Raw genomic sequence first — 27911 nt, 5'->3', positions numbered from 1 at the left:
TCCATCACGTATCTGCAGCAGAAAAGCAGTGTGTGAGGAAACCGTACTGCTCTGACGTCATTTACAACTCTCTCTCTCTCTCTCTATCTCTCTCTCTCTCTCTCTCTCCCTCTCGCTTTCTCTCTCGCTCTCTCCTCGCGCCGCATCCGCCACAGTTCGTGAATGTGATGATGCTCGAATGTTACATTTTAGCGCCCAGTTAGTTCATTGTCATTCGGTTCCCGCCATTGATAATTGACTGATGTAGACCAATAACGACCACATCTGTCACGTAGTATCAGTAGTACCACGTAATATCATAGGCTAAGAAGAATACTGATTGTGTGGAGAGACAGGTGAACAGTCGTAGCTCGACACGTATAGAGAAAGAGCATGATGGGTTTACATGAGTTCATATGGATGACAGGTATACTGATGGCGCAGGATCATCCTTAACCTGTCTGCGAAGGATTTGGGATCGTGGCAGTACGTGAAGATGGCGACGGGGACGGGCTGGCAGCCGCCGTACAGCGCTGCTCCGGGCATCAACCCTCCCGCCGCTGCTGCTGCTGCTGCTGCTTCTGGATCAGGCACCAGTCCATCCTCCACATCCAGCCATTTACTCTACGAATCTGCGCTGACTATGGAATACACTCAAGATCTGCACCTGAAGATGAGTAAAAAAATAGCACAACTCACTAAGGTAGGTAATATCACATTGCGATTTTGATAACAGTATCTAAACTTTAGTATGAAAACACTGTAAACAGAATTCTGCATGATGTTTAATCCTTATCCCCCATAGAGATGATGCCCTACATATTGCAATATTTGCACCTTACTGTTTTTTTTTTTCCTGCAAAAATCTGTTTATAATCCCAGACAAGGTTTGCGAAATGCATTTAACCTGTGATTAATTTCTGGAAAAATAATTTAGCATGGTATCTTGCATAAAAATAATCAGTCTAGTTTATTTACATCCACATCAATCAAAAGTGCATATGCCTTTTTAGTTTTTACCTCTGATTTCATTTAGCTGTGTAACTTAAGATCAACATGAGAGCTATCTTTGCTTTGGATTCAAGATTGCATATTCACTGTTTTAATGTTTAGTGTCCCAGACCTGGATGTGTGAAAACAATAACAAAATGTAACCTATTAATTTCCCTTTCAGATGCTTTTTATATGTTCTTTTGATGTAAACAAAATCCAACAGACAGAATCTTTTAAAGGTTTTACCAAAAAGTAGGCATGCATTTTACAGAAATCTGTTTAAACGCAACAAACACACATTGTAAAAAAAAAAAAAAATATATATATATATATATATATATATATATATATATATATATATATATATATATATATATATATATACCATATTGATATTTGAAAAGTCAAAAACAGAACAAAATTACTAAAATTTTACTAAAACTTAAATGAGAACATACAAAATTAAAATTTGTTCAAAATATTAACACAATTACAAAAGTATCTCAATTGTACTAAACTAACACTGGTGTGCACTAATCAGAAGATCTGATATTGTATTTATTTAATAAATAATGCAAAGTATTTTGGAGTATGTTATGAAGTTGAAATTGTGTTTGAATGTTCTCATAAGATTATCTTAAAGGTGCAGTAGGAGATCTTGGAAAATGCTAACTTTAGCCTGATAGCACTAAAATAGAATGTCCCACCCTCCCTGCAATCAGTGTCCAAAGCCACGCCCCCTGAAAGCATTTACGCTCACAGACCAGAATACTAGAGACAACATTACTACAATAGGCTACATGCGTGGTTCCCAATTCCAGCCCATGTTTTAAAGTGAAGTAAACCCCTGCTATGTGAGTAGGGAGCAATGAACACAGTGTATGGAACACAGTTCATGCACGTAGCTCACTTGTAACAAGTTGGTTATCTGAATCAGTTATGTTTACCAAGCGAGTTATGCTATATATGTGCACGGGGACTGGAATTGGGAACCGCTGGGCCACATCATGTGTCGTTCACCGGCGAGAAAACTCTGACTGAACATTGGGTTTGGACGATCATTTCTTGGTCCTATGCCTTTCCCAGAATATGTAAATTTAGATGAATACATTTAGACCACTGCTATCGGGATGTGAAGAGACTTTCTACCACCATAACAAAAAATGTTTCTGAAGACAGTCACCTATCGCACCATTAAGCCATTGAGTATAAACATGATAATTGTTTAGGTAATTGTTTATAATTGTTTAGATAACTGGTAGGTATGTTTTCAAGCTATTGAAGTACCCTTGAGGTTTCTCAGACTTAAAATCACATCTAATCCATTTCTTCAATATGGTAAGTTATGGTAATGAAAGCTTTGTTCAGGATACTGGCATGGACCATATCAATACAGTAATTAGACTAGGTAGAGCTACTTTCCATAACTACAGTTGTGCAGAATAGAGCGTCCTTACAGTTTGTTAATAACATGGATGCGACAGAAAGGAATCAATTAAAGATGAAAAGGAGAACAGCAGCGTGAGAGCAGCAAGTGAAAGCGGCTTGCTTTGATGTGCAACTCTTAAGCACAACGAAAGACAGTCATGATTATGAAATGCTTGGCTGGAGAAACTCTTGGCTCCAAAAGGACATTTTTAATACTGGCTCTTGTTTATTAATCAAGAGTTTGGTCCAGATCAGAAAGAGTTTTATAGCAATACATGGAATTTGATTTGGTTTACAGGAGCTTTGAATGCTCTAAATATATATTATGTATGCAAAAAGATGCATAAAGAAGAAGATGCATAACGTCTTGTCTGAAAATAAATACACATTTAAATATTTGTACAAGGGTGTGAAAAGTGAATATAGTGTATTCAAACAACATATAAAATTAATATATGCTTGCATAATGTATATCTTTATTGCCTAATAATGCTTAAGAGAATATTGCACTATATTGAAAGGGCCAGTGGAAAGAAACTGTTTTGGTTGGCAGTGCTCTGTGATGCCTGCCAGAGGTGAAAAGAGGTTGTGTCCTTGGTCTGATAGATCCATAATGATTTTTCCTCCCTTTTATGTGGCTTTTTTTCCTTTTGTTGCAGTTTTCTTATATGTCTGATTTAGTGGCTGAACCAAACCAGACAGTTATATATGTGTGTATAAGATGAACACATGGTTTTGAGGAGTATTTCTTGGCTTATGTAAGACACTATGGGCAAAAACATTGTTTTTGTCATGCATTGAGATTTTATGTTATTTTGCTTCCATAACTTGACTTATTTTGGGCTAGTGGAATGGAAACATAAAAAATAAACAATTAAGTGTTAATTTTATGATATTTTATCTGTTTGCATCCGTGGATTTCAAATACAATTGTTACACTTTAGAACAGGGAACACACATTCACTATTAACTAAGAGTTTTCCCTTGATAAACTGCTAATTCGCTGCTTATTTATGTTAGTTAGGTTGCTGTTAGGTATGGGCAGAGCCGGACAGTAACGGAGTACATTTACTTGGAGTACAGTACTTAAGTACAATTTTGAGGGATCTGTACTTTACTCGAGTATCATTTTTGGGGAGTACTCATGACTTTACTCAAGTACATTTAAGAGGCAAATATTGTACGCTACATTTCTATCCATAACTGTAAGTACCCGTTACTCCCGTCCACACGGAGACGGAGCTTACCCCAATCCGATCTTTTTTTCCCTCGTTTCAAGAAATATCCGTGTCCACATGAAACCACAAAGCGATGTAGTATACATGCCAGGTCAGCATGTGGCGGTATAATTCTGCCACAGAGATACACTTGAAACGAAGAAGAAGACATGGACTTGCTCATAAACCTTGCGCGTGGTACACAAACGAACATGAAACAATACATTTATTAATCTGTGTTAATGTAAGTTGTTTGTTCATGTTTTTGTTGCTGTTACGCTTTGTTGCTTTTCTGATATTACACATTAATGTAAGCTGAGCATTTGCTGTGATGTTCTTGAGTATGCTGTGTGTTTAACACTGTCAGGTTCAAATGTGGGTGCAAAAAATCCATTAAAACTCTATCAGAGGTTTGTCAGGGTGTTGCCATTGTGCTATTGCCTTGTGGGCAAGTGAGAAATGTTAAATAAAGCAACATGGAAAAAAGATGAAAATGACTTGATTTTACTTTCAATTCCTTTTACATTCTCCAAGGTATTAACATTAACATTTTTCATAACTCCATGTAGGAGGTTTCTGTACATAAATGTAAGCACTGTGGCAGTAGTAATGCAATATTTAGAAAATGTACTCCTGTACTCTTGATACTCATGTACTTTTAAAAACAAGTACTTCAGTACTTTTACTTAAGTAGACACCTGACTGTAGTACTTACTTGTACTTGAGTAAAATTTAGCAAGGGGTATCTGTACTTTTACTCAAGTAATGAAGCGGTGTACTCTGTCCGCCTCTGGGTATGGGTAGGATGAAGGCATCTAAAATATGATCATGCAGAATAAGGCATTAAAATGTGCTTAATAAGTTCTAATAAACAGCCAAAATGCTTGTATTATGCATGTTAATAAGTAATGAACTAATAAAGTTAACTGTGAGAACTGGTCCTTAAAATAAAGTGTTACCAATGCCATTTCTCAAAATAATTGCACTTTTCATGCACTGAGCCAGAAATCTCCACTTCAGCAGCACTTACATACAATTGTTTTCCTAATTTTATTTCTGTCTACATTCTGAAGGTCTTCAGAGGGGTTTATTTATATATCATTCACCAGATACATGATTAACCTTGTATACCTAATTATAGAATTATTTACTAATTATATCCGCTCTGGAACACAATAGAAGATATTTTTAATGAATGCTTCAACTGATTTATATACAGTGGAAGTCACTGGGGTTAACTTTCATTATATAGACAAATAAAACACTGAGAATCATTTTAATACATTTTCTAAATATCGTGTGTGTGTGAGTGTGTGTGTTCCACAGAAGAAATTAAGGTCTGGTCTCCATACCATACCTTGCTGCCATGTGTTGCTAAGACTTAATATAATAAACTTTAATATTTTAAAATGACTCATAAGTGGATTAATCCATGTGAAATAATCTTACAATTTTTTTACAGCTGCTGTTTTCAGTAAACATGAAGACCGATCGAATAATCACAGATATTTAGAGGGAATGCAATGAGAGACAGTCTGTCTAGAAATGAGGTGATGTTTCACATTTTCTGCAGCTGTATAAAAACTGATTCTTCATCATCCATATTTTTCACAGGTCATTTATGCCCTCAACACGAAAAACGATGAGCACGAAGATGCCATCCAATCCTTGAAGGAGTCCCATGATGAGGAGGTTCAGCACATTCTGACAGAGGCTCGGGAGAAGATCCTTCACTACAAGAGCAAGATCGGGGATGAGGCTGACCTGAAACGACGCCTGCAGTCCCTGGAGGAATCCGTAGAGCTGCACGAACACATGAAGCGCCAAGCGCTGGCCGAGTTCGAGATGTACCGGCAGCGTGTGGAGGACACACAGCTGTGTACGGAGGCCCAGCACACACAACGCGTGGTCTCCATGTCCCGTGAAGTGGAAGAAATGCGGCACGAGTTCGAAGAGAAGCTGCGCTCCTTCAGTCAGGTGCAAGCCCAGTTTGAGCAGGAGAAACGGCGGGCGTTGGACGAACTCAAGTCGGTCCACCGACAGGAAGTTCAGGAGCTACTTGAAAGCCAGCAGAACCAGAGTGTGTCCTCCAGCCTGGAACAGGAGAAACTGGCCGAGCTGCACCGTACGGAGCTGGAGTCGCTCATGGAGCGTGTGGAGGAGCTGACGCAGAGCAAAGTCCGGCTGGTGGAGGAATACGAGGCCAAGCTGAGCAAGGCTCAAGGGTTCTATGAACGCGAGCTGGAGGCCATGAGGCGAACGCAGCAGCTCACCACAGAGAACTTGCTGGCCTGGAGGAGGACGGAGGTGGAACTGAGGAAGGAGTTTCAGGCGCAGGAGTCGGCACTTCAGAGGACCCTTTGTAAACTCCGTGCTGAACTCCACAGAGCTCAGGACGAGGCACGAGAAAGCAGGGACAAGACCAACAGACTGCAGGCATCTCTTAACAATGCAGAAGTCACAATTAAGGTAATTTGAAAATTTCAGAACATGGAGATTCAGTTTACAGTAAATAATGAAATGAAGTAAAGATCATTGAGATGAGTTTGCAAGTTTTGATGCTTCCTAAAAAATAATAATGCATCTCAAAAAAGTATTTTTCCCCCCATTTACAGGAGTTACACAAGCAGTTGGAAGAGGCCATACAGGATGGAGAGATTTGGGTGATGCAGCTGAAAGATACGGAATATGAGCTGGAGGGAAGCAGAGATCGAGTTCAGCAGCAGGCCAATGAAATCCTTCACAAAGCCAGTGAGAATAATGTCATGACCAAATTACATTTTTCAGCATATGACACTGAATCACTCAAGCTGCAGTGTGAGAGGATTTTAGAGAGGTAACAGTTTTGTGATAGCTTGGCAGAGATGGATTGAACTCTGTTTTTCCTTTTTTTGTGTTTGCGATTGACTCCTTCATGTTCACAAATAATATGCCATATTTATTTTTTTGAGGAAGCATTAATCTAACAAAACACCCATGTATTTAATAAACAGGTCAGATAGGCTCTCTTCAAGCGACCCAAATGAGCCACGAGGCCACTATCAGGGATCTGGGATCCGAGCAGAACCGCCTGAAGGAGAAGATCCTACAGCTGGAGGAGGAGAGAGAAAGACTTCAGAAACAGATTCAGACAGTGGAAGAACAACAGCATCAGAAGATCCTCAACTTGGAGAAGGTCAATCAGTTTTCACCTGTTTTTTTTTCTTTCTTAAAATAAGCAGACGGGAGACAGGACTAAAAACTGTTTGAAAGCAATTATTGATTTTGCAAGTGTTGCTTCTGTTCAAAAGTTTTCAATGAGTAAGTTGTACTTTTATTAAATAAATGCTGTTCTTCTGATTTTTCCTGAATCCTGAGAATCCTGAAAAGAATTATCACAATTTCCACAAAAATATAAAACAGCACAACTGTTTTAAACACTGATAATAATATAACAAAAATTCTTAAACACCAAAGGAGCATATTAGAATGATTTCTGAAGGATCATGTGGCAATGATGATGAAAATTCAGCTTTGCCATTTCTTTTTAAATAAAATATATTAAAATAGAAAACTTTATTGTAAAATGTAAAAAATATTTCACAATCACAATCAAATATCCTAAAATGTTCTAACATCCTTTATTGATCGCCCAAAGGGAAATTAAGGTTTTACAGCAGCAACAGAAAAAACATTACATAACAATAACAATACATTCAATCAATCAATCAATCATCACAGTAATCTACATATTCATCATTACAGAGTTTTATGTCATGATAGGCTATATTGATGCATCACCATAAACATTCAGAATTAATTAATTAATTAATTAATTCCTTACATTTATATATCACTTTTCTAAGCACTCAAAGCGCTTTACATTGTCAGAGGTTATCTCCTCATCCACCATCAGTGTGTAGCATCCCCCTGGATGATGCGACGGCAGCCATAGTGCGCCAGAACGCCCACCACACATCAGCTTACTGGTGGAGAGGAGACAGAGTGATGAAGCCAATCAGCAGATATGGGGATTGTTAGGAGGCCATGATGTTCAGAGGCCAATGGGCAAATTTAGCCAGGATGCCAAGGTCACACCTCTGCTCTTTTCGAAAGACATCCTGGGATTTTTAATGACCACAGAGAGTCAGGACCTCGGTTTAAAGTCTCATCCAAAGGACGATGCTTGTTGACAGTATAGTGTTCCCATCACTACACTGGGGCTCTAGGACCCACAAAGACCTCAGGGTGAGCACCCCCTGCTGGCCTCACTAACACCTCTTCCAGTAGCAACCTAGTTTTCCCACGAGCTCTCCCATCCAGGTACTGACCAGGCTCAGCCCTGCTTAGCTTCAGTGGGAAACCGGTCTTGGGCTCCAGGGTGATATGGCTGATATAGGTTTTCCATTTACAGAATCTTAGACACACACACACAATCCTGAATATTTGGTTACACTCTTGAGACTGGGACAATATAATCATATATGGCAAATATGGTGAACACAATCTGTTGCTAAATAGCATTTTGAAATCAGTCACTGCCAGTAGGAAACAATTATCATGGTATTTGCAACAAGGCATCGAGATTTGACAAAGTGTAAATGAAGCTGTGCTGTTTTGGCAGTCGCTGTGTGAGGAAAAGCAGAACTATGAGATGGAGCTGGCGCGAACCAGGGCCAAATATGAGGAGGAAACGGCCTGTCTGAAAGAAAGCCAAGCAGAATCCTTAGAGGAACTCAAGGAGAAACACCGAGTCCAGCAGGAAAGTGCTCGCAATGCTGCTGAGAGAGAAAAGAACCAGTTGCTCAGTGTAAGAACACACACACACACACAGAGGATGTATTGGTGAGCAAGTGATGCTGAATTTCTCCAAATTTGTTCTGACGAAGAAACAAACTCATCTACATCTTGGATACAAATAAAATTTTGGGGTGAACCTTTAAGTTAATAAGAATATTTGTTCATATGAATTTAGATCTATAATAAGCTTTATATTTTTGCTTTATTAGTATTATCGCACTAGATATTTATTTTCATTCTATTTTGATTGTTGTTATTCTCTGTGTTCTGTTTAATAAAAATAAACTGCAACGTCTTAGTGCAAAACAAATTAAAAATATGAATATTTAGTCCTATTAAACACAACTGGTGGATTATCACTGTTCCCAAATCATCTATTGAAACCCTGAGAGCTATGCCAAATGACATTTTCTGCTCCTGGTTGAGTGGTGTTGATTATGCAAACAGCCGTTTCTCATTGCAGGCATGACGATGTGACAATGATATTATTCCCACTGTTTTTGTGGCACTCAAAATAGCTCTCAGTCACAACACGTATTGAGACTAATCTTCTTGTCATCTCATGACAATCATGTCACTTTATTTCTGAAAACCTCTCTGTGCTCAACAAGGCTCTTTTACAGCTCCTGTGTAATTAAATTGAAAAAGATCTCAGCAGCAGATTGTCCTGCTGTCTGATTTCACCTCTCATTTCTTTGGCCTTCTATGGATTTTCTGATGTTTTCTCTTTATTTTGACTTTCCCAGGAGATGAGACAACAGTTTGATATCCGGCGTCTGTCACTGGAAGAGCAGAGAAACCACCTGCAACAGCAACTGGAGACCATACGAGAGGAACTCACTACCAAGCTCAACATGGCCAACCAAGAGGTTTAGATGAACAACTATTTATGAACTTTTTGGCTTTAAAACACAGTAGCTAGTTTTAGATTTTTTTTTCCACATATTTATACCATGTAATTTAAATGTAGTATTGTGAACTAATTTCCATCTTTAAAAATTGTGATTTTATTCATTATGTCAAGACATATACTGTATGCAAGGTAGTCTACTGCATTGTAAGAAAGACTTGTAACCATATGCATGTGTTTGACTGTCTTTTTGGCTTCTCTCAGGTGTCTCATTTGAAGGATCTCGTGAAGGAGAGTGAAAAAAATCTGGATACTGCTGAGAATCACATCTCCTGTCTTAAAGACAGCCAGGAAAAGCTTCTCATGGAGCTGGACGCCACCAGGGCGAGAGTGAGAGAGACGAGCAACCTGCTCACAGATCTACAAGTAAAGTGCTCCACTGTTTTTACTTAATTTAATATAAATTCTGTGCATTTTGAGTCAGTGTCTCATTCTGATAGAAACATAGAAGAAGCGTTTAGAGATGTTGATATAATATGCTTTTAGAAGCGTGAAAACTACTGATGCATCTCATCGTTTAGAAGGAGAAGCAGGAATTCAGTGTGGCAATCACTGCAATAGGAGACGGATAATGGAGCGTGGCAGAGATGTTTAAAGAAAATTAAGCCTCATTCAATTTTTAAGGCACCGCTTTTGTTCTGTGCTAAAGCCTGCAAAGTGCAGGAAGAGCTTGCATGCCTAAAGACGACATTTGTATAATCAGCTCTACTGGAAGCTGCTCTCTCCTTGCTTTTCCCATGATGAGTCATTATCTGCTCACAGGAGGAGATAGAGACCCAGAAACAGCAACATGAAGCTAGGGTCATCGCTATCAAAACCGAGGAAAAACAGAAAATGGACAAAATCACAGAGGAGCTGGATCTCAAGTGGACCGATGCTCTGAGGTGCTGCACGAAACATATGAGTCATGCATTAGTGTAGAGAAGACAAGGCTTGTTTGTGCACAGTGCATTAAATTGAATAAATTTTGAATAAACACAGTGTTTGGTTTTTAGAGAGTGCACACGGCAAATCAAGTCAAAAAATGGTTCTAAAATAGGTGCAGTCTATCCTGCATCAAAGCCTGTGACAAATCCTCTTACAAAGGCATGGATTTGGATTTAAATATGCTAATTACAAGAGTATAAGGTTAACATCTAATCTGCACAATGGTACAGTAGCACAGAGTATACAGTGAGCTGAAGGTTATGGAGACATCTTTGTAATCTCACTTTCTAAGACACATCCATGTGTCCTTGTATCTGTTTCAGTCAGTCTCACCCTCTGTTTCTCTGTTTGCTCTCAGGGCTGAACTTAAGGGTCTTCGGGAAGAGCTCACAGCTGAATATCAGGCGGAGAAACAGGTGGCCCTGACACAACTTTCCCAGCAGAGAGACCTGGAGATGATGGCAGCCAGAGAGAGCTGGCAGAGGAAGGTGGAGGACCTCCTAGAACAGGTAACGGAAGGTCACAGAGGTTATATTTTGTCATTTACACCTGTCTGTCCACATTTTAGAGGTACATTCTACATTTTTGTAGCATTTTTTCCCAGAATACGTTTTTTTTTTAGGATTCTTGTTATCAAAACTGCAACAAAACAAATGCTTGTAAACCATGTCTGCATTTGTGATGAGAGAAAAGACAAACAACAAGCGCAACAAACTCTACACTGCTCAAAACTCTTGTTTGAATCCTCAGTGGAAAATCCTTTTCATATAAAAACATACTTACAGGCAGTGAATACTGTGAAAATAGCATCATATGACCCCTGTATTTAAAAGACCTCTGTTAACTTCTGTGTAACTGGATCATTCATTAGAGCAAAATAATTGAATATCTAATATATGTTCAAATACACATTAATGATTTAATAGGACACCAAATACCATGAATTTGAAATTAATAAGCCTGTCTGGACTGCTTTTTGAATATATTAGTATCATCTACATACCTTTTTTATATTAAAAGAGCAAGGAAATTGATGTTTTCCATCAAATGTCTCCTTGAATATATTAATTTGGAATAGTATGACTTCTGAGACCATAATAAGTCCCATAGCTGCGATTATTAACTGTCAGCCGTGTATCTGTCAACATCTTTCATCCACCATTTACTTTAGACTGACATGATGTTCTTTTTGAAATTCTAATGCTCTCAAGGCTTTTCTGGTCTTGTGCAATATCAAGTGAGAGTGAAAATACTAGATATTTATTAAAGATTTTTAAGCAGAAAACACACAGTCTGTGGTGTGTGTGCATCCTCATTTACCATGATGCTCTGCATGTTTGGCACTTTCTGTAATGTGACAGCCTGCCTCCTGTAGTCTGTCTCTCTTGAGTCCTGTCACTGTCGCTTATGTCAAGAGCCTCCACAAGTTGCTGTGTCAGACATCTGTCAGCATCTCTTAATGTTCTTTGTCTATCTTTAGTGCTTTCTCAGGTTAGTGCCCGTGATCTCATGTGAATCTAGGGATTTATACTGTATATGTATAATGACTCTATATCAATATTGGCCACAATTTGCGTTTTTTTGTTGGCATCAGGCTTACATGAGCAGACTATATTAGTATAAAGGCTTTTTTCCCAAACTGTGTTCTTTTTTCAGGTTACTAAACAGTTATCAATCTTTGTAATACACGTTCAAATTAACACCTCCTTCTAGAATGATTAATGATATTTAAATAACACAATTAATTATATAAAAACATCACAATTAATCATTATGGCCTTGCTCGTTTGTGAATGGCCCCTAGGTCTAATTCAGACAGATTGACTAATGGATTGGAAAATGGATTGCCAGTGATAGGCTTATGTTCAAATATATGAAATAAAATTATTAATATATTGACCCAATGGTGAAGGCAACTGTTTGTAATATATATTTGATGCTTTTCTCTGCCATAATAAATTAATCTCTTATAATGATCTTTATTTGTGTCATTTTATCAAAATTTTACTGTGATTTAACTATGATTCAACTGAATAATTGATTTATTTATTTTTTTTTTAATTGATTGACAATCTGATTTTTTAAGTAAAGATTCCTACTATAGACTATTACTGCAGTAATTTTTATTAAAAAAAAAAAAAAAATTCAAAAAAAAACTCAATTATATAAGTCTGTATGTAATTCTAAAAAGAAAAATGGGTTGCACTTTATTTTACAGTGCGTGTACTAACATGTACTTATAGTGTACTTACAGTGTATTTATCTAAGAAAGTTCTGGTAACACAAGGTAACTACATGGGGTAGGGTTAGGTTTAGGGGTAGGTTCAGGGTTAGTACCTAGTTATTACATAGTTATTGTAATTACTATAATAAGTACATAGTATGTACATGAGGAACAGGACTGTAAAATAAAGTGCTACCGAAAATTATCAGCCACAATTGCAATGTAGGTACATCCCAAAGCAATGAAGGCTCTGTGAAATACTATTTCCTTCACAGTTTATCAAGGCGGATAGACTTTGGTCTGTATGGAGGTTACAGATTGGTTTTAAAATCAACTCCAGCATGGTTCCTCAACCTTGAATAATCCCAGATTTTAAGTCCCTTAACAGTTTGTTGTGACAAATCAGCTTGTGAATTCAAATTCATTGTAGTCTAGGTACTGAAGGCTGCCATGAAATACTCTCCTCTTGTTTTGCCCTCATTTTATTGCATCAGTTTCTATTTTCGGCCCACCATTTGCTGCATGCAGAGATTTGCTCACCATTGCCTGTTTATTTTCTTTCGCAAGATTTTCCTTTATTTCTTTATCTTAGGCCTCATCTCTTTTTTTATATATTGAATCGTATGAAGATTAAGAACATTATTCTTTTAGTAGATTAGCATTTGAATTACATTACTTTTCTCATTTAGGGTATCCTGGGGCTGTTCAGGAAATGCTGCTGAGCATATCTAAATTAATGTATTTTACTTGCATAAAACTGATGATCAACGGAAAGACAGCAGTCAAAATTCTTGTAATAGCATGTTGCATGCATTTGATGCCATACTTCATCTCTACCACAGGGCTATTTCTGAAAGGATTTCGTCTCAGATGCTGTGGCATTGTCATTTTTTATTTTCAGAATAATGACTCATTTCCCATGCTGGTTGATGCAATTTAAATCCAAATCTCAATGCTCCAGTTTTCTCTTTTGGCTTCAGAGTATCTGCTACTTTCTTTCTGACTGTTGCCTGCTTTACCTTCACCCAAATATTGGCCATCCACAGTTCACAATTTCGCTCTCTCTAAAGGTTCGGTATTCTGTACGAGTCATGTGAACTTGTTTTCTGTGTTTCTTTTGTGTCAGATCTCTCTGCTGAAGCAGAGCCTGGAGCTACAGATGTCGCAGTCGAAAAGTGCGCTGCAGCAGTTGCAGGCGCAGTTCAGCCAAGAGCGCGAGCACCTGGCGCAGCAGATGCAGGAGCTGGCGCTGGAGCATCAGCACAGAGAGTGCCGTCTACAGGAAGCCCACTGCTGCGCCATGCAGGACATGGATGAAGCGCAACAAATTGAGCTCAGGGTACCTTCACCTTACATACACAGACATGCACAAATGCAGAGTCACAAGCAGTGAGATGAGCATGTGAAGATATGCTTCCCTCTCCCAAATGTCTCTGATGTAGATGCGCGTTTCATCTATTATAGACACTTTTAGCCCTGTGGACATTTGAAAATAAACTTTTTTAAAACATAGTCTTTAATTTTTCAATAGTATTTAATATTCAAATATGTCAGTTTGTCCAGCATGCGTCACAGGAGAATTCTGTCATTATATTTCTTTCTAGAATTTTTATTTTTCATTACTTTCCACATATCATTGGAACATTTCCAGAAATATCTTTGAACTTTCTTTGTTTTGCTAAGACTAATTTTATAGCTAGTATTTTATGCATTCTGAATATACATGTTTAAATAATATTGTTCACACTTTGTATAATTTAACAAAATTAGAGCTTGATTGGAAAGGCTTGTGATATTTCGTTTTTGTTTTCTTCGCACATCACATCTCACAAATATTTTTTTTTTTGTTTTGTTTTTGTTTGTTCAAATGGTTTAACATTTCGTTTTTATATTTTACAATTTTCATACAGTTCATATTTTTATGGAGGATTCTTATTGTTTAAAGTTAAATTATTTAAATATTTATTTAATATAACTAATACGTTATTGACCGTTCAGACATTTGGGGTTGTTTTAGGGCTGCATTTATTTGATTACAAATATGAAAACAGTCATATTGTTAAATATTAATTTTAATAAATAACATTGAATATATTCCTGTGATGCAAAGCTGAATTTTCAACAGCCATAAGTGCATTTTTCATTGTCACATTAACGTTTCATTTCCTTCATCATTCATCATTCTGATATGTTAATTTGATGCTGAAGAATTATTTCTTATTCTTATCAATGTTGAAAACAGTTGTACTGATTTTTTTCAAGATTCTTTTCTGAATAGTATTTTCAAAAGAACAGAATATCTTTGAAATATAAATCTTTGGTAAAAAAAGATGTTAAAATGTTTTACTGTCACTTTTTACCAATTTAATGCATCCTTGCTAAATAAAAGTGTCTATTCCTTTAAAATCTTATCAACCCCAAACCTTTGAACGGTAGTTTGTGCGTCACCTGTTTTTCATATAGTCATGATGCCTCCTTCCTGTCATCCTGTAATGATTATCACCTTCACTGTCTCCTTTTCCCCTTCATAGTACTGTACATGTCTGTTTCCTTTACGCTCTGGATTTGTCACCCCTGCATTATCACCCCACACTGAGAATCTCCACTGTGCATGACATTCATATGGTAAATGACCTTCCTTTTTGTCCTTCCTTGTCTACAGTCTACTCCTAAAACACAGTATGCATGTGAAAACATGTTTCTCATCCATCTCAGTGTGCAGCTGTTGTTTCATTTCAGAATTGTGTGTTACACAGAATATTTTACGATAGCAAGCCCAGACATTTGAAGCAGACACGTGATGTAGAGTCTAACAGGCTTTTCTCCATCCACTGCGGCCAGGAAAGAAGCTTCTTTAAGCTGATTTGGCCACATTTTGGGTTACTAAATAATAATTAAAAAAAAACATTAATAGTTGCTTTCATCTCCATTCTTTTATGTCAACCCTTGAATGTGGTTGTTGGCGCTGCATGTTAGAGAGGCTCTGTGGGTGGACTGTTTAAATGTCCTCTCGTCCTCCCAAATGTGGGATGGCATGGGAACAGCAGGATAAAGAGAAACTATCCACAAAATGGCGGGGTGTCAACAGCAAAACGGAATGATTCTTTAATTAGATGATACTGTAAAGCTTCGTCTAATTAGTAACTAACCCACTGTATTGAAAAACCTCTTAATTCTTATTCTTCTTCTCCAATTTCTGCAGTTAATTCAGTCCAAATGGCTTAATGCAGAGGTTTAGACTTTTTTATATTAAGGCTGCTCTAATACTAATATAATATTCTCCTTCCTAAAATATCAAGACAGATACTGTAGGCTTCTATATTTAAAGGACTATTTATGCTGTGTGAAAAATGTATGAAATTTTAAGGACTACATGTTGAAACATTAAACAATTGGCATTCATGTTGTCATTTGTTTTTATATTTTATAGTTAAAGCTATGGCTCTAAAAAGTATAAACAATCATGATTAATCTCAAAATTTCCAAATTATGATCTACACTTATTTGTTTTTGAATTTTGGTCTGAAAGTATAAAAATACACAGTGCACACACATATGTAAATACAAACTTTTATTTTGGATGTGATTAATCGTGATTTGACAGCCCTAGTATTTACACTACAGTGTAAGATTTTTAAAGAAATGAATACTTTTATTATTCAGAAAGGATGCATTAAATTGATCTGTTTTTCACATTTATCATGTTACAAAATATTTATTTGACAAATTATTGCTATTTGACTTTCTATTCATCACAGAATCCTGACAAAAGTATCACAATTTCCACAAAAAAGTTTATCAGCACAAAAGTTTTCAACATTGAAATATTTCCTGAGCATTAAATTAAATAATAAAATGATTTCTGAAGGATAATGTGACAGTAAAGTTTTACATCACATGAATAAATTAAATTTTACAATATATTGTAATTCATTATCTTACAATATATATAGAATTGAAAAAGCTTTTTTTAAATGGCAGGAATAATAATAAATAATAGAGAAAAAGCAGTGCTACATTTATGCACAATCAAAAAACCTAACCTTACCTAAAACCTCAACATTGCCTTCATTTAATGCAAATCTAGTTTTCTCATTGACACCTTTTGTTCCCATCTCATCATGTTGCATTCAGATGCAAATGAGGTCTTTTGTTTCATGCATTGGATGTGTGCTTCTGTATTTTTATGTCTTTATTTTCCTCTGTGTCTGTACGTGTGCATTTGTGTAGGAGCTTGAGGAGCGTCTAAAACAGGAACAGAGAGAGGAGCTACACGCTTTGAGAGATGCCCACAGACAGACCCTGGAGATCCTTCGGCAGCAGGCAGACCAGGAGCTGCAGACCCTGCGCTTTGAGCTGGAGGATGAGGGCAAAGCCATGCTAGGTGAGTCATCACATTAACTACAGCACCACACACCAGCCTACAAGATTAGAGCCTTCTATGAGGTCATTAACGTCTTGTAGTATATTCATATTCACTGTTATCATGACAGTAAATAGTCATTTTCACAGCTGTTTTTATCCTAAAGTAACTCACAGTGCATTTATTACAGAGCAAATCTTTTCGGGCATGATGATAATAGCTCATGGTTGTTCAACTTACAACCTTCTGGTCACTACCCTAGAGTGATTATACCACAATTAGGCTCTTAATAGGCCCTTAATAGAAGAAAATAGGTGTGTTTGAGTTGATTTTGTTTTGCATCTGTTTTTTTTATGTTGTGTAGCTTCCCTGCGGTCTGAGCTCAATCATCTCCATGCCAGTGCCATTGAACACCTGCGACAAGTCCATTTGAAGGAGAACAATGCTGCCAAACGAGAGCTGGATGACACTATTGAGCGCTGCAAAGAACATGTGAGCATTTCTGAAAGTTACAAAGCATGCTACCACACTGTATCTCGATACTTAACCCAACAGATATAGCAGTTATCAGCAGACTTGCCATTTTGGGTTGGTGATGGATGCAGACTCTTTATTCATTCTAAAAAAAAAGAATGGTATTTTGATTAATTTTTGTTCTAACTTACAGTGGTTAATGGCGATACCCTGTATTTCTTCCATATTTGCATTTAGTTAGAAGCATTTTCTCTCAAGGGAACCATGGCATCTCATGCATTGCAGATAAGAACATTTGAGCCTTAGCAAATCAGACCGCCAGACAGTTATTCATCATTATTATGATCTATTTCATTCATTGAAGTGAAGATGAAATAAAATAAAATATAAATATTAGAAATGCTGCCTTGGCAACAGTTGAAGTTGAAGTACTAAAATTAACTGAATGTAAAGTTTAAGATAAATAGAAATATATTAAAAAAAGCTAATTCAAAATATTAATCAATATTATATTAGTACTTAAATAAAACTAAAATGACACTGCTCAGATTTAGTGTTTTGTTTAGATTTGTCATGACTCTCTTTTTCCTTTTAAAAATGTATCAGTGCTTTTTTTGTCTATACAGTGAAAATCACTGGGGTCTAATGTTTTTTTGATTCTCAAATCTTCAGAATATCACTTTTGACAGATGAAGGAAACCGACATGAGGGTTAATAAATTTTAAAATTTTTGGATGGCTTCCTTTTTTAAGTATGATCAAAACTAATAGTGACCACTAATAAAACCAAACAGAATGCCAAAAGAATCCCACATTTGAATGGGACATTCAGTGTGAGGTCCAGGAATCTGCTTCTGTCTGGATAAAAGCTGATGCCACAAAGGTACCTAAGATTCTAGACATGGTTGTGGTTTCACAATAGAAAGGCTTGAATATTACTGAGAGGTCAAATGAATGTCAGGCTATTATAAAATGTCTCTAAGCTAAGCTGCACTTTACAGAAGTTTGAAGAATAACCACGATGAATAAAAAATGAGGTACTGAATTCTGAATTATGGGAGAGCTCTTAACGTGACTTACACCCCTTTCCCATTTTCATATTTGATTTATAATCCCCCTCTCTGTCTTTCTCTATAACACACACTCATACTCTCTCGTGTTCGTTTCACTTCAGTTATTACTTCAGCACAGTTGAATCTCTTTTAATGTGACCTATATACATATTTTGAAAGCTTCTGGGTCTGGCACAAAATCTTCTAATGCTTTTTTAAGCGAATCATTCCAATGTAATGAAATTATAAAAACTGCATTTGCCGCCTCGTTTAGACACGCAGTCATCCATCTGTTAAAGTCGATATATAAGTATAAATGCATTAATGTTTTCGTGGATTTCTCTCTCAAGGAACAAGACCTCCTAGGGCGTATATCTGACCTGAGGCAGGAGGTGAGCTGCAGGAAGAACCGGATTGCTGATCTGGACCATGAAATCCACTCGCTCAATGAGACCATCAGCACCTTGACCAAGGAGTTGGAACTCAAAGGGAAAGAAGTTCTGAGGGTGCGCAGTGAGGCCAATCTGCAGATCAGGTACCAACTTATTAACATCTGTGAGGATGTATTAACCTTTTGTGTCTGCCTTATGATAGCCTCATTTTATGCAAAAAGAGCAGCTTACATCTTATGCGCGTGTAGAATCTTTTTTGGCTTTCATGAGCTATTAAATTATAAAATCCTAAAGGTCAGTCTAGCTGAACCAGAAGCTAATTTAATTTCCCACACAGAAGCCCACCGCCTTCAGGCAGAGCTCTCTGGTTCAGTATAATTTCTAGGGGTGTCCCTGACTAACGATTTTCATTGTCAAATCAGAATTTTCGAATCTTGCTGATATTCGACTGATAGTCGAATCATATGTTTGGGGGCGGGGCAAAATATATTGAGTCAAGTCAGACATTCGACAGCCAAAATTACTGATGTTAACACACAGGGAAAATGTGAAACAAATGCCTCGCAGATACAAACGGGGAAAATAATGTCTTTATTTAAAGATAGTTAACACTTAACCTCGGCGAAACCATAACAATTTTTACAATAGTGCTCTCATTATAAAGTTAGCCTATATGACAGTAGTTATTAATGTTCTGCATTTCTGTTTTGAGCTGCACGCGCATGCTGAAGATGACCAGTAGAGTGAGCATTTGATAGCAAGTTTTTAATCAATGGGATTCAACTCATAATTTCATCTAGAATACGCTTGGTTATTTATACAACATAACGTTAATTTTAGGACTTTTGCAAAAAGAGCCCGAATGCAAATGAACATATCTGCGGGGCTCTGAATGTGAACTCCTTTTGTGGATGCGTTCTTCATGAAACAATGTCAGAAACTCGGCAGCTAAACTCTAAAAATGTGGGGTCACCCCTAATCATTTCAGTTGCATACTTCTGTTCTGATGGTATAAATACATCAAGGTCAGTGGGAAGTGTCTGGAAGACATATACAAACAAATTTCATTGGGTTTTACTCAAATGGGCTAATTTCTGGCTCATGAAAAGAGATGATATTCTTTGGGGAAATGAGGGAATTTGTTCTAATAAGTAAATGAGCTTGTGCGTCTCCGAGCAAAATAAATTTGAAAGTGTTTGTTGTCCAGAGTATTTGCTCTATTTTCTGACACTATAAAAATAAAAGTTCTAAAACAGGTGTTTTTACAGCAGTGCCGCAAAATAACCATTTTGGGAAACCTTCTGTATACAATTCATAAAAAGAACCACTTTTTTTAGTGTGATGGATATTTTAATATTTCTCCACTTTTTGTGCAATGGAATGGTTTCACGGATGCCAAAGGTTCTTCATGGATTTTTAATAGTGTATGTAAATGGGCAAACTGTTTTGCATATGTTAAATGATTTGATTTTATGTAGGGCTCGTGAACAGGATCTCTCTAAGCGCCTCGAGAGGGAGATTGACGAGCTGAGCGCTTCTCATAACAGAGAGACCCAGATCATGCTGTCAGATTTTAACAAAGCTCAGGAGCTGCTAAAAGACAAGATCTCTGCTCTGCAGATTCTGTGAGTCCCTTTATCTCACTTACAGATTGAATATCAAATTGAATTGAAAATCAAAACACATCATTTAAATGTAATATCCTCATGAATTTTTCAGAAGACAGCTAGATGAATCACATTAGCTCTGGCTGCCTTGATAGGTCTTCTAAGGTTAAAATTGTTCCTCGAATGTAATTGTTTCTTATGAGATCAATTATTTTTGATGCTTATTAAAGTATTGCAGTAGAGTCTGATGTTAGCATGTTGCTTTGCAAACAAAATTGCATAACATATATTAGGTGACAGTTTTAATTAGATTCTAAAACTGTTTTAAATAAAGCTTTTTGTTGTTGGCCTTCTTGAATTTTGAAAACTCTGCTTGAGTTTCGCTGAGATGGTTGCAATTCAATTCTGGGATTAAATGTGAAGGATATTTCACGAGTTCACCCTTACATCTAATCTGAAGGCAAATAGTAGGCATATTTTGGCGTGCTGTCCTGGGGGAGGGGTCCGGGCCCGGAGCATAGCCCGAACCCAAATAACTCCCCCTATCCCAATTTGGGATAAATAGATTAGAAGTGAGGAGTTGGGGTGGAGGAGGGTTGCCGAAAAACTGTCGTGGGACAGGAGGTAGGAAGACTGGATATATATACGCGTGCGTGCTATAAGATGATTAGCTAAACGAGATGCACCTGTACCAAATTGGATGATTATCTGATCGTGCTTCTCCCGAACTTTGTTAATAAAACCACATATGTGTTTATGCCTAAAGGATCATTCACACTGACTTGCAATTTCCTGCACTGAAAGCAGGAAAAAAAGTCATTAATTTTTGTTGAAAATTGACCATTTGAAGCAACATAAGTGACAGAAATGGCTAGCAATGAAAATATGCAATATCAATTTAGTCTGGTTCATCTAGCAACCAACAGTACAGCAACATGGCACTTTGCTGGTTTATAAATATAAAACTTAAAAAAGCTTGCCAATGCAGTGTTGTTATTGTTAAATACGAAAACTACTGTTTTTGTAATTGAAATGAAGATTTACATATACATTTTAGAATAAAACCTAAAAAATCTTAAATAGAAATAAATTGAGTAACTACAAAAATAACTAGAAATTAAACTGGGATAAAAATCTGTTTAATACAAATACATATATATATAAGTTAAATACAAATAACAAAAGCACATGAAAAATTTCTAAAACATAAAAATGTAAATATAAATACATTTTTATATTTTAAATACTATAAATCTATATAAATATTGAACGGACAGATGTACTAACAGCTTGTGTCAGCACAAACCATCTTTTGGCATTAAAATAGTACTGCCAGAATTTAGTAAAAATGCGCAGTGAAGCATTAGCGCTGAAAAGGCATGGACACTGTTATTTTTGTACCTGACCTTACTGAATATGCATTTGTAGGAGTTTCCTCTTCAGACATAAAATTTATGGAAGGACAGTATTAAAATAAATCTACACAATTGGCTAACGTTTAGGCTTCTCAAATTTCTGGTATTTGCGCCATTTTTTACAGTAACTCCCAAAAAACATACCATAAAGCAGGTGGTAATTTGTGCTGCTCTTGGGTTTAGATTGCGCTGGACATTATGTAAATGACTGCGTAAATCAGTAAATCACCCACAGAATTTTCCCCACCTATCAGTGCTTTTATATTTAGTAAATCTGACCCTAAAATACCACTGTGCCTATAATGCCTACACAGGTTGACTAGGTCGTAGGTTTTATGACAGAGCTGCTGTTTTTATTGCAGTATAATTATTAATTTGTATGTGCGTGGGTTGAGCAGGTTGGAAGGTACAGAGGAGAAGTTCAGGAATAGAGAAAGCCGGCCAGAGGACCTCCAGGTGATAGCAGAGCTCAGAGAAATGGTGTCTGAGAGAGAAGCTCTGGTCAAGAAGCTTGTGGTAAGTGTGCACCACAACAGTCTGTAGAAGGGGTAGCACTTTACTTTTATTTTTATCCCAAAGCATTAAATGTCTTTAGACAAAAGTCAATATCAGTTCACTGATTTTTCTGCACAGGGCCTTTCGGTCTGACTGTGCCTCCTTTGTTCCAGGATGACAAGAAGTTTTATCAGCTGGAGCTGGTGAATCGAGAGCCTGGATTCAACAAGGTGTTCAACACCAATCCCAATGTCGGGGTCATAAACCCCCTTATAAAGGTTAGAGAGACACATTCATACTGATCAAAGAGTACCTCTGAAGTCCACATAAATTGGATTTGATCTGATTGTAAAAAAAAAATGCACACACTATAAACCTTTTTAAAAGCACTCCATCTCTACAGTTCATGGAATCCATGAATACAATAAAAGAATACTTCAAAGGTTATGCCTTATGGGAAGTGTGTTTTACAGAGGTACTGCTGGAATGGGATTTTCTGCAGAGACTATTAATAGTCCTCTACTGTTCTTTTTGTTGGTCTAACTTTTTCTTTGTGTTGCGTAAGTTGTGTTTGTGCAATTTGCCATTCTGTGTCTGTGTCTTATATCCATGTTCAAACATCAATTTCTACCCTGCTTTCCAAATCATAAGTTCTGTTCTGAAACCTCATGTGCTGCTTTCATAGGAAATACTGTAAAACCTCAAAATTGACCCTAATGGTGGTTTCAATAGAATCAAACATGATTTTGAGTAGTTTTTGTGAAATATACCAAACCAACCTGAACACACACATACACACACACACGGATATGTACGTGTATATAAATACATGTGTATATAAATACATGTACGTGTATATAAATACATATATACATATATTAGTTGCAGTTATTTTCACCAAAATAAAAGTTTTAGTTTACATTATGTTACACATATGTACATGTACTGTGTATATTTATGTACTGTATATTAGTGTTGTCACTGTACCAAAATTTCAGTATTCGGTACCGATACCAGTGAAAATCCACGTTTCTCGGTACCAATTTCGGTACCTAAGCAAAAAAATACACTTATTAAATGAAATAAAATTGTATAATAAACATTCACTCACATTATTTTTTTTTTACTTTTTGCACACACTTAAGCCGTATGTATGGATTTGAAAGATGCATGCTGCCGAAAAGTTTTATAATTATTTTAATAGCAAAATTAGGTATTAAACCTTTTTCAAAAAGGCATTGATTCAGGATGGCACCTATGAGAGTCAGCTTACTAGGTTTTGAAACAGAGCTTTAATGTGTCATTTCTGTTCCCTGTCCACATTCAAAATGATGTTCATTACCTTGTCATCATTTAGCTTGAAGCTACAGTTCGCCATCACCTCCGACTTCCCACAATCCCTTTCTGTGTGTGTCCTTTTAATGTAGCATAAGAGTAGAAAACCTGCAAACACTTTCGCCAGCTCTCCGAACCTAAGCGTTGTGGCGGCAGAAGGGATGGCGGGCGGCTCGGTTCCGCCTGCTTGCCTAGAGTCTGTCCCCAACTCCCCCATTCACCACCATGAGCTCAGGTCTAACAATCCTCCGCCCCCTCCAACCCCTCCGCCTCAGGCCGACTCCACCCGGAGGTGAGATTGTCCAAGACATCTTTGTCCTCACAAGAGACATGCTTAAAACCACAGAACTGCCTTGCCATTGGCCGGATCACACGGTCTCAGTCCTAATGGTAGATAAATCGTCAGTCTGTCTGTTGATTAGACGTTTTGATATGAGATCACGGCTATGTCTTTCCCAGTAAATTGTGGGTATGCTTGTCTCACTCTTAAATGCATCTTGCCGGTGAACGGCACACATTAAAATTTTTGTATTTCATGTTACTTGATGTGCATGATTGTACGTACCAATGTCCTTAAAGGGTTAGTTCACCCAAAAATGGAAATTAGTCTTTAAATTACTCACCCTCAAGTCATCCTATGTGTACTGTATATGACTTTCTTCTTTTGATGCATTTTTGTAGGAAAAATATCCATATTCAAAATGTAATAATCAGTGTAATCTAGCCTGGGCTCACTGTTGTACAGAAGCAGTTTCGGGCAGTTGATGTATGGAGGTCAGTTTTTTGCATCTCAGAATTGACCAACGCGGAAGCACAGGCGAGAGATCAAAACAAAACAAAGGTCACTAATTAGAAGTACAAAACGAGGATTTGTAAAGAAGAATGGCAATATAATCTAAGATGAGACTGAATTTCCTTTGGTAACTTTGGAAACTTTGCCTCTTTTGATCCTGTAAACACCTAAACACTCACCTTCATATGCACAAAGCTGACCTCATACGTAATTTCCCCCAAAACTGGTTCTGTTTTACAACAGAGAGCGCAAGCTAGATTAAAGTGATTATTTATATTTGAATATGGACAAAAATGCATCAATATGCTAGAGGAGGAAATTATTTCCCCTTCCTGGAGTCATATGAGACTTTTTATTAAGGGTGGGTGCTTTTTATTTAACTTCTTTTGGACTGATGCATGTAATACACGCTGAGTGGCATTAAACAGCTTAAAAGATCAAAGACAATTTTTTATATAACTCTGACTGGATTCGTCTGAAAGAAGAAAGTCATATACACCTAGGATGACATGAGGGTGAGTCATTTATGGGCTAATTTTCTCTGAATTTTTGGGCGAACTTACCCATTAAATCGGACTGAAAGTTCACCTAAACAGTGTGTGATCAAACAATGGCATTGGAATGCTGACGCAAGCATGCGGTTGATGTCATCTCATGTCATCACATAGCAGTCATGAGTATGGCTCCACCCATTAGCCATACTCCACCCTCCACATTCCATGCATTGTTTTGTGGTTTTAAAATAAGCTATTCAAATGATGAGCAGCTATTCTTGGTATTTCTTGCCTAGTGAAAATCAAGCACAGGAACATGTTATACCCAGCTTTGGGCTGGGAGATATTAGATGGTTTCTGGTTGAAGGACATATTTTATTTATCATTTAAAAGGAAATAGTTCAGCATGGTGCCTGTGATTTATTTGATGCTTGAAAAAGGAGGGCAGCTTCCTATTGGTCAAGAGATACTGCACTGCGTGCTGCGGTAGTTTGATATCAGATTTAATTTTTACTGCTGCCAAAAACAGCAAAGGTTACTTGTGTATAGTAATGACTACTATAGGTAAATAATGTAAATACACATGAACAGTGGCCACAGAAAAAATAGACACTCATAAGAATTGCATCTATTCCCATAAAATAACTTTTTTTATATTTATAAAATATAAATATACTTTCCTAAAATAGTATGTGAAATTACATTTAACCAACAGTTGAGGTAATATTATTAAAAATATGTACTGATATTTGCACATTAAATCATATTTTGTTAAGTTTAGAGTTTATATCTGTTTTCAAATTAATTGCTCAGGATCACATCAGAAATGACCAAATTATGTATTTAGTGTGCTTTATTTACAACATAAATTGCTTGAGGATTTTACAAATAATAACAAAGAACCGACAAGTGACGCATTGAAGGAAATGGGAATGGGAAAATTTTTTGTATTTCCAATAAAATTTCTAATCATCCTTAAATCAACATAAATTTACTTGAGATGCAAAATAAGCAAGTCTTGTTTATCAAAGTCAAAACTTTCGGTTAAGTTGATTTTTCTGCGCACATTGGCAGATATTTGTTCTTGTTTTAATCATAAACTCAAATTTGATCAGCTGCTCATGAAACGAGACTTCTTATGTCACTTTGTAAATTTACCTTGATTTAAAAAACATTACACATTCACACTGGAAAATGACAAAAATGCTGATAAAAAAGTCATTTCCATTTCTAGTGGTTGAGGGCAAAGGTATTCTTTTTTCTTAGGTATTCTTTTTTCTTTCTGAATTAAAAAGTAATGGAGATAAGTTGGAAGTTGTATTTTCAAACTATGGGTTGCAAATATACTGTAACACATTTACATTTAGAGACTTCAAAAAAATACCTTCAAAAATCCTGCAGAATTTTTTTCAATGTATGTACACTTTGTCTTTCATTCTGTTCATTTGAAATGAGCCTTTGAGTAGCGTCCCCTTCCAAAAAAGCACAAAAATATTGATCCAAATACATACAGTCTCAATTTTAAGCAGTATGTCTGCTTTTTGTGAAATATTTAGCTTGAAAAGTGTGCTATCTTTCTGTAACATAAATGCCACTTCTGATCTATTGCAATGACATTCAAAGAGTTGCCTAAAAGTCTACATATTTTTTTGTGGCCACTTTTTATTTTTTTAGATAGTATCATCATGCTATAAAGTAGCAACTCAATGTGGAAGTATTTGATAAGTATGTGCAAATTCTCTTTCCTTTAATGTTGCTGCAGCCTAACTGGTTGTGTCTGACTTTTCTGTGTTTTGTGCAGCCCTCGTAAGACTGAGGATTCAACTGTAGCACCAAAAGAACAGCAACCACAAGAGCTATTTTCACAGTACTTCTCCTTTTAAATTTTTCAAGACACTCAACAGAAGAGCATGCGAAACTGCAGTTTTCAATAGCCCATTTGTCTGTTCCTGATATCTCACTGTGAGTTTGTTATTTTCCCTTTTGATATAGGCATTTACCTGATTTAAAATGAGATGCACATTCATTTCATGTAATATTCATAAATATGTCTTTTCTGGGTGGACTAAAACTGTTGGAATATCAATGTCTTGCCAGTTTTGAAATAAATTGCACAGACACTTATATATTTGTATTATATTGTCTTCTTACAAACTATAAACCATCAATATAATAAATGCAATTGACAAATAAAGCATTTAAATCTATACTTTATGAGCATTGTCATAGGAATGCATGTCTTTTAAAAGAATCGTTTACTCAAATATGCTGTCATTATTCACTCATCCTCATGTCAGTCCAAACTGTTATTTTGCCAATAAAAACAAAAAGTATTTAAAATACTTGTTATACTAACAAGCTGTCAAATTATGCAAAATGTATTATATTGCATGATATGTGAAGTCCTCTAAAGTCATAGGAATAGAATTAGTCTGAAAAAAAAAGATGGTATTGAAACAATTTTCACTCAGGAATTTTTTGTAAATTTAAAAATAACTTCATAGAAATGTTCCCTAATAATCATTGTTTTATTTACAACTTTGTATAAACTAGGAAACAAATTTGAAAAAATGCATATAGGTTTTGAACGAGGGAGAGATAATTAGACTTCTTTGTTTAGTATTCTTATTTGTAGCTGAACTATCCCTTCAAATGCACTTTAAGTACTTTTTACAGTGTTTTTTATGGTTTTCCGTTTCTGTGACTTGAAGAGGATCTACACATGGTTTATTTCTCGCGACTTTTGTTTGAAAAATTCAGTCAGTTGGATCATTTAAAACAAACTTTCTCTTTATTGGTTGTCCACATTTAAAAACATCCTTAAATGACCCATTTTGGCTCTCTCTTCCTCAGATCGTGTTCACAGGAAGTGTAAACAGACATTAATATGTTAAGTGTACAAGTGTAATTAACCTCTGTGCCAACATGCTCTGTTCCTCTGTGAATAATATATGATCTGTGGGACTGACCTATAAATTTTGCATTTCAACACAACAATTACAAGATTTTTTGAAGGGAATATTTACATAAATGAC

General features: G+C 36.5%; 1 protein-coding gene across 3 annotated transcripts; it reads left to right on the top strand.

Annotated features, from left to right (window-relative positions):
• LOC113091732 (protein FAM184A) lies at window positions 1–27752 on the top strand. Of its 3 annotated transcripts, XM_026257350.1 has the most exons (18): window positions 1–682; window positions 5232–6086; window positions 6233–6368; window positions 6611–6792; window positions 8221–8406; window positions 9143–9265; window positions 9511–9672; window positions 10069–10190; window positions 10592–10742; window positions 13584–13796; window positions 16688–16841; window positions 17185–17312; window positions 18696–18880; window positions 20216–20362; window positions 22158–22275; window positions 22428–22532; window positions 23682–23881; window positions 26678–27752. In XM_026257350.1, exons 1-18 carry the CDS (start codon window positions 476–478, stop codon window positions 26757–26759), a joined length of 3456 nt encoding a protein of 1151 aa, XP_026113135.1. In that variant the 5' UTR covers window positions 1–475; the 3' UTR covers window positions 26760–27752. The 3 variants fall into 3 exon arrangements, with proteins under 3 accessions (XP_026113135.1, XP_026113137.1, XP_026113136.1); XM_026257351.1 differs by lacking the exon at window positions 23682–23881 and having other exon boundaries at window positions 4–682; XM_026257352.1 differs by lacking the exons at window positions 23682–23881; window positions 26678–27752 and having other exon boundaries at window positions 3–682; window positions 22393–22530.
• Window positions 27753–27911: the final 159 nt, after the last annotated feature.

This window comes from Carassius auratus, unplaced genomic scaffold (genome assembly GCF_003368295.1).
Source record: "Carassius auratus strain Wakin unplaced genomic scaffold, ASM336829v1 scaf_tig00214278, whole genome shotgun sequence".
Lineage (NCBI taxonomy): Eukaryota > Metazoa > Chordata > Actinopteri > Cypriniformes > Cyprinidae > Carassius > Carassius auratus.
The sequence above is the reverse complement of the archived record's forward strand: the minus strand, read 5'-3'. Positions and strand labels throughout refer to the sequence as shown.

Coding starts and splice junctions, on each gene's coding strand:
- LOC113091732 (XM_026257350.1), top strand. CDS start 476: ATGGCGACGGGGACGGGCTGGCAGCCGCCGTACAGCGCTGCTCCGGGC. Junction 6,793..8,220: donor AGATCCTCAACTTGGAGAAG/GTCAATCAGTTT, acceptor CTGTTTTGGCAG/TCGCTGTGTGAGGAAAAGCA. Junction 16,842..17,184: donor TGAGGGCAAAGCCATGCTAG/GTGAGTCATCAC, acceptor TATGTTGTGTAG/CTTCCCTGCGGTCTGAGCTC.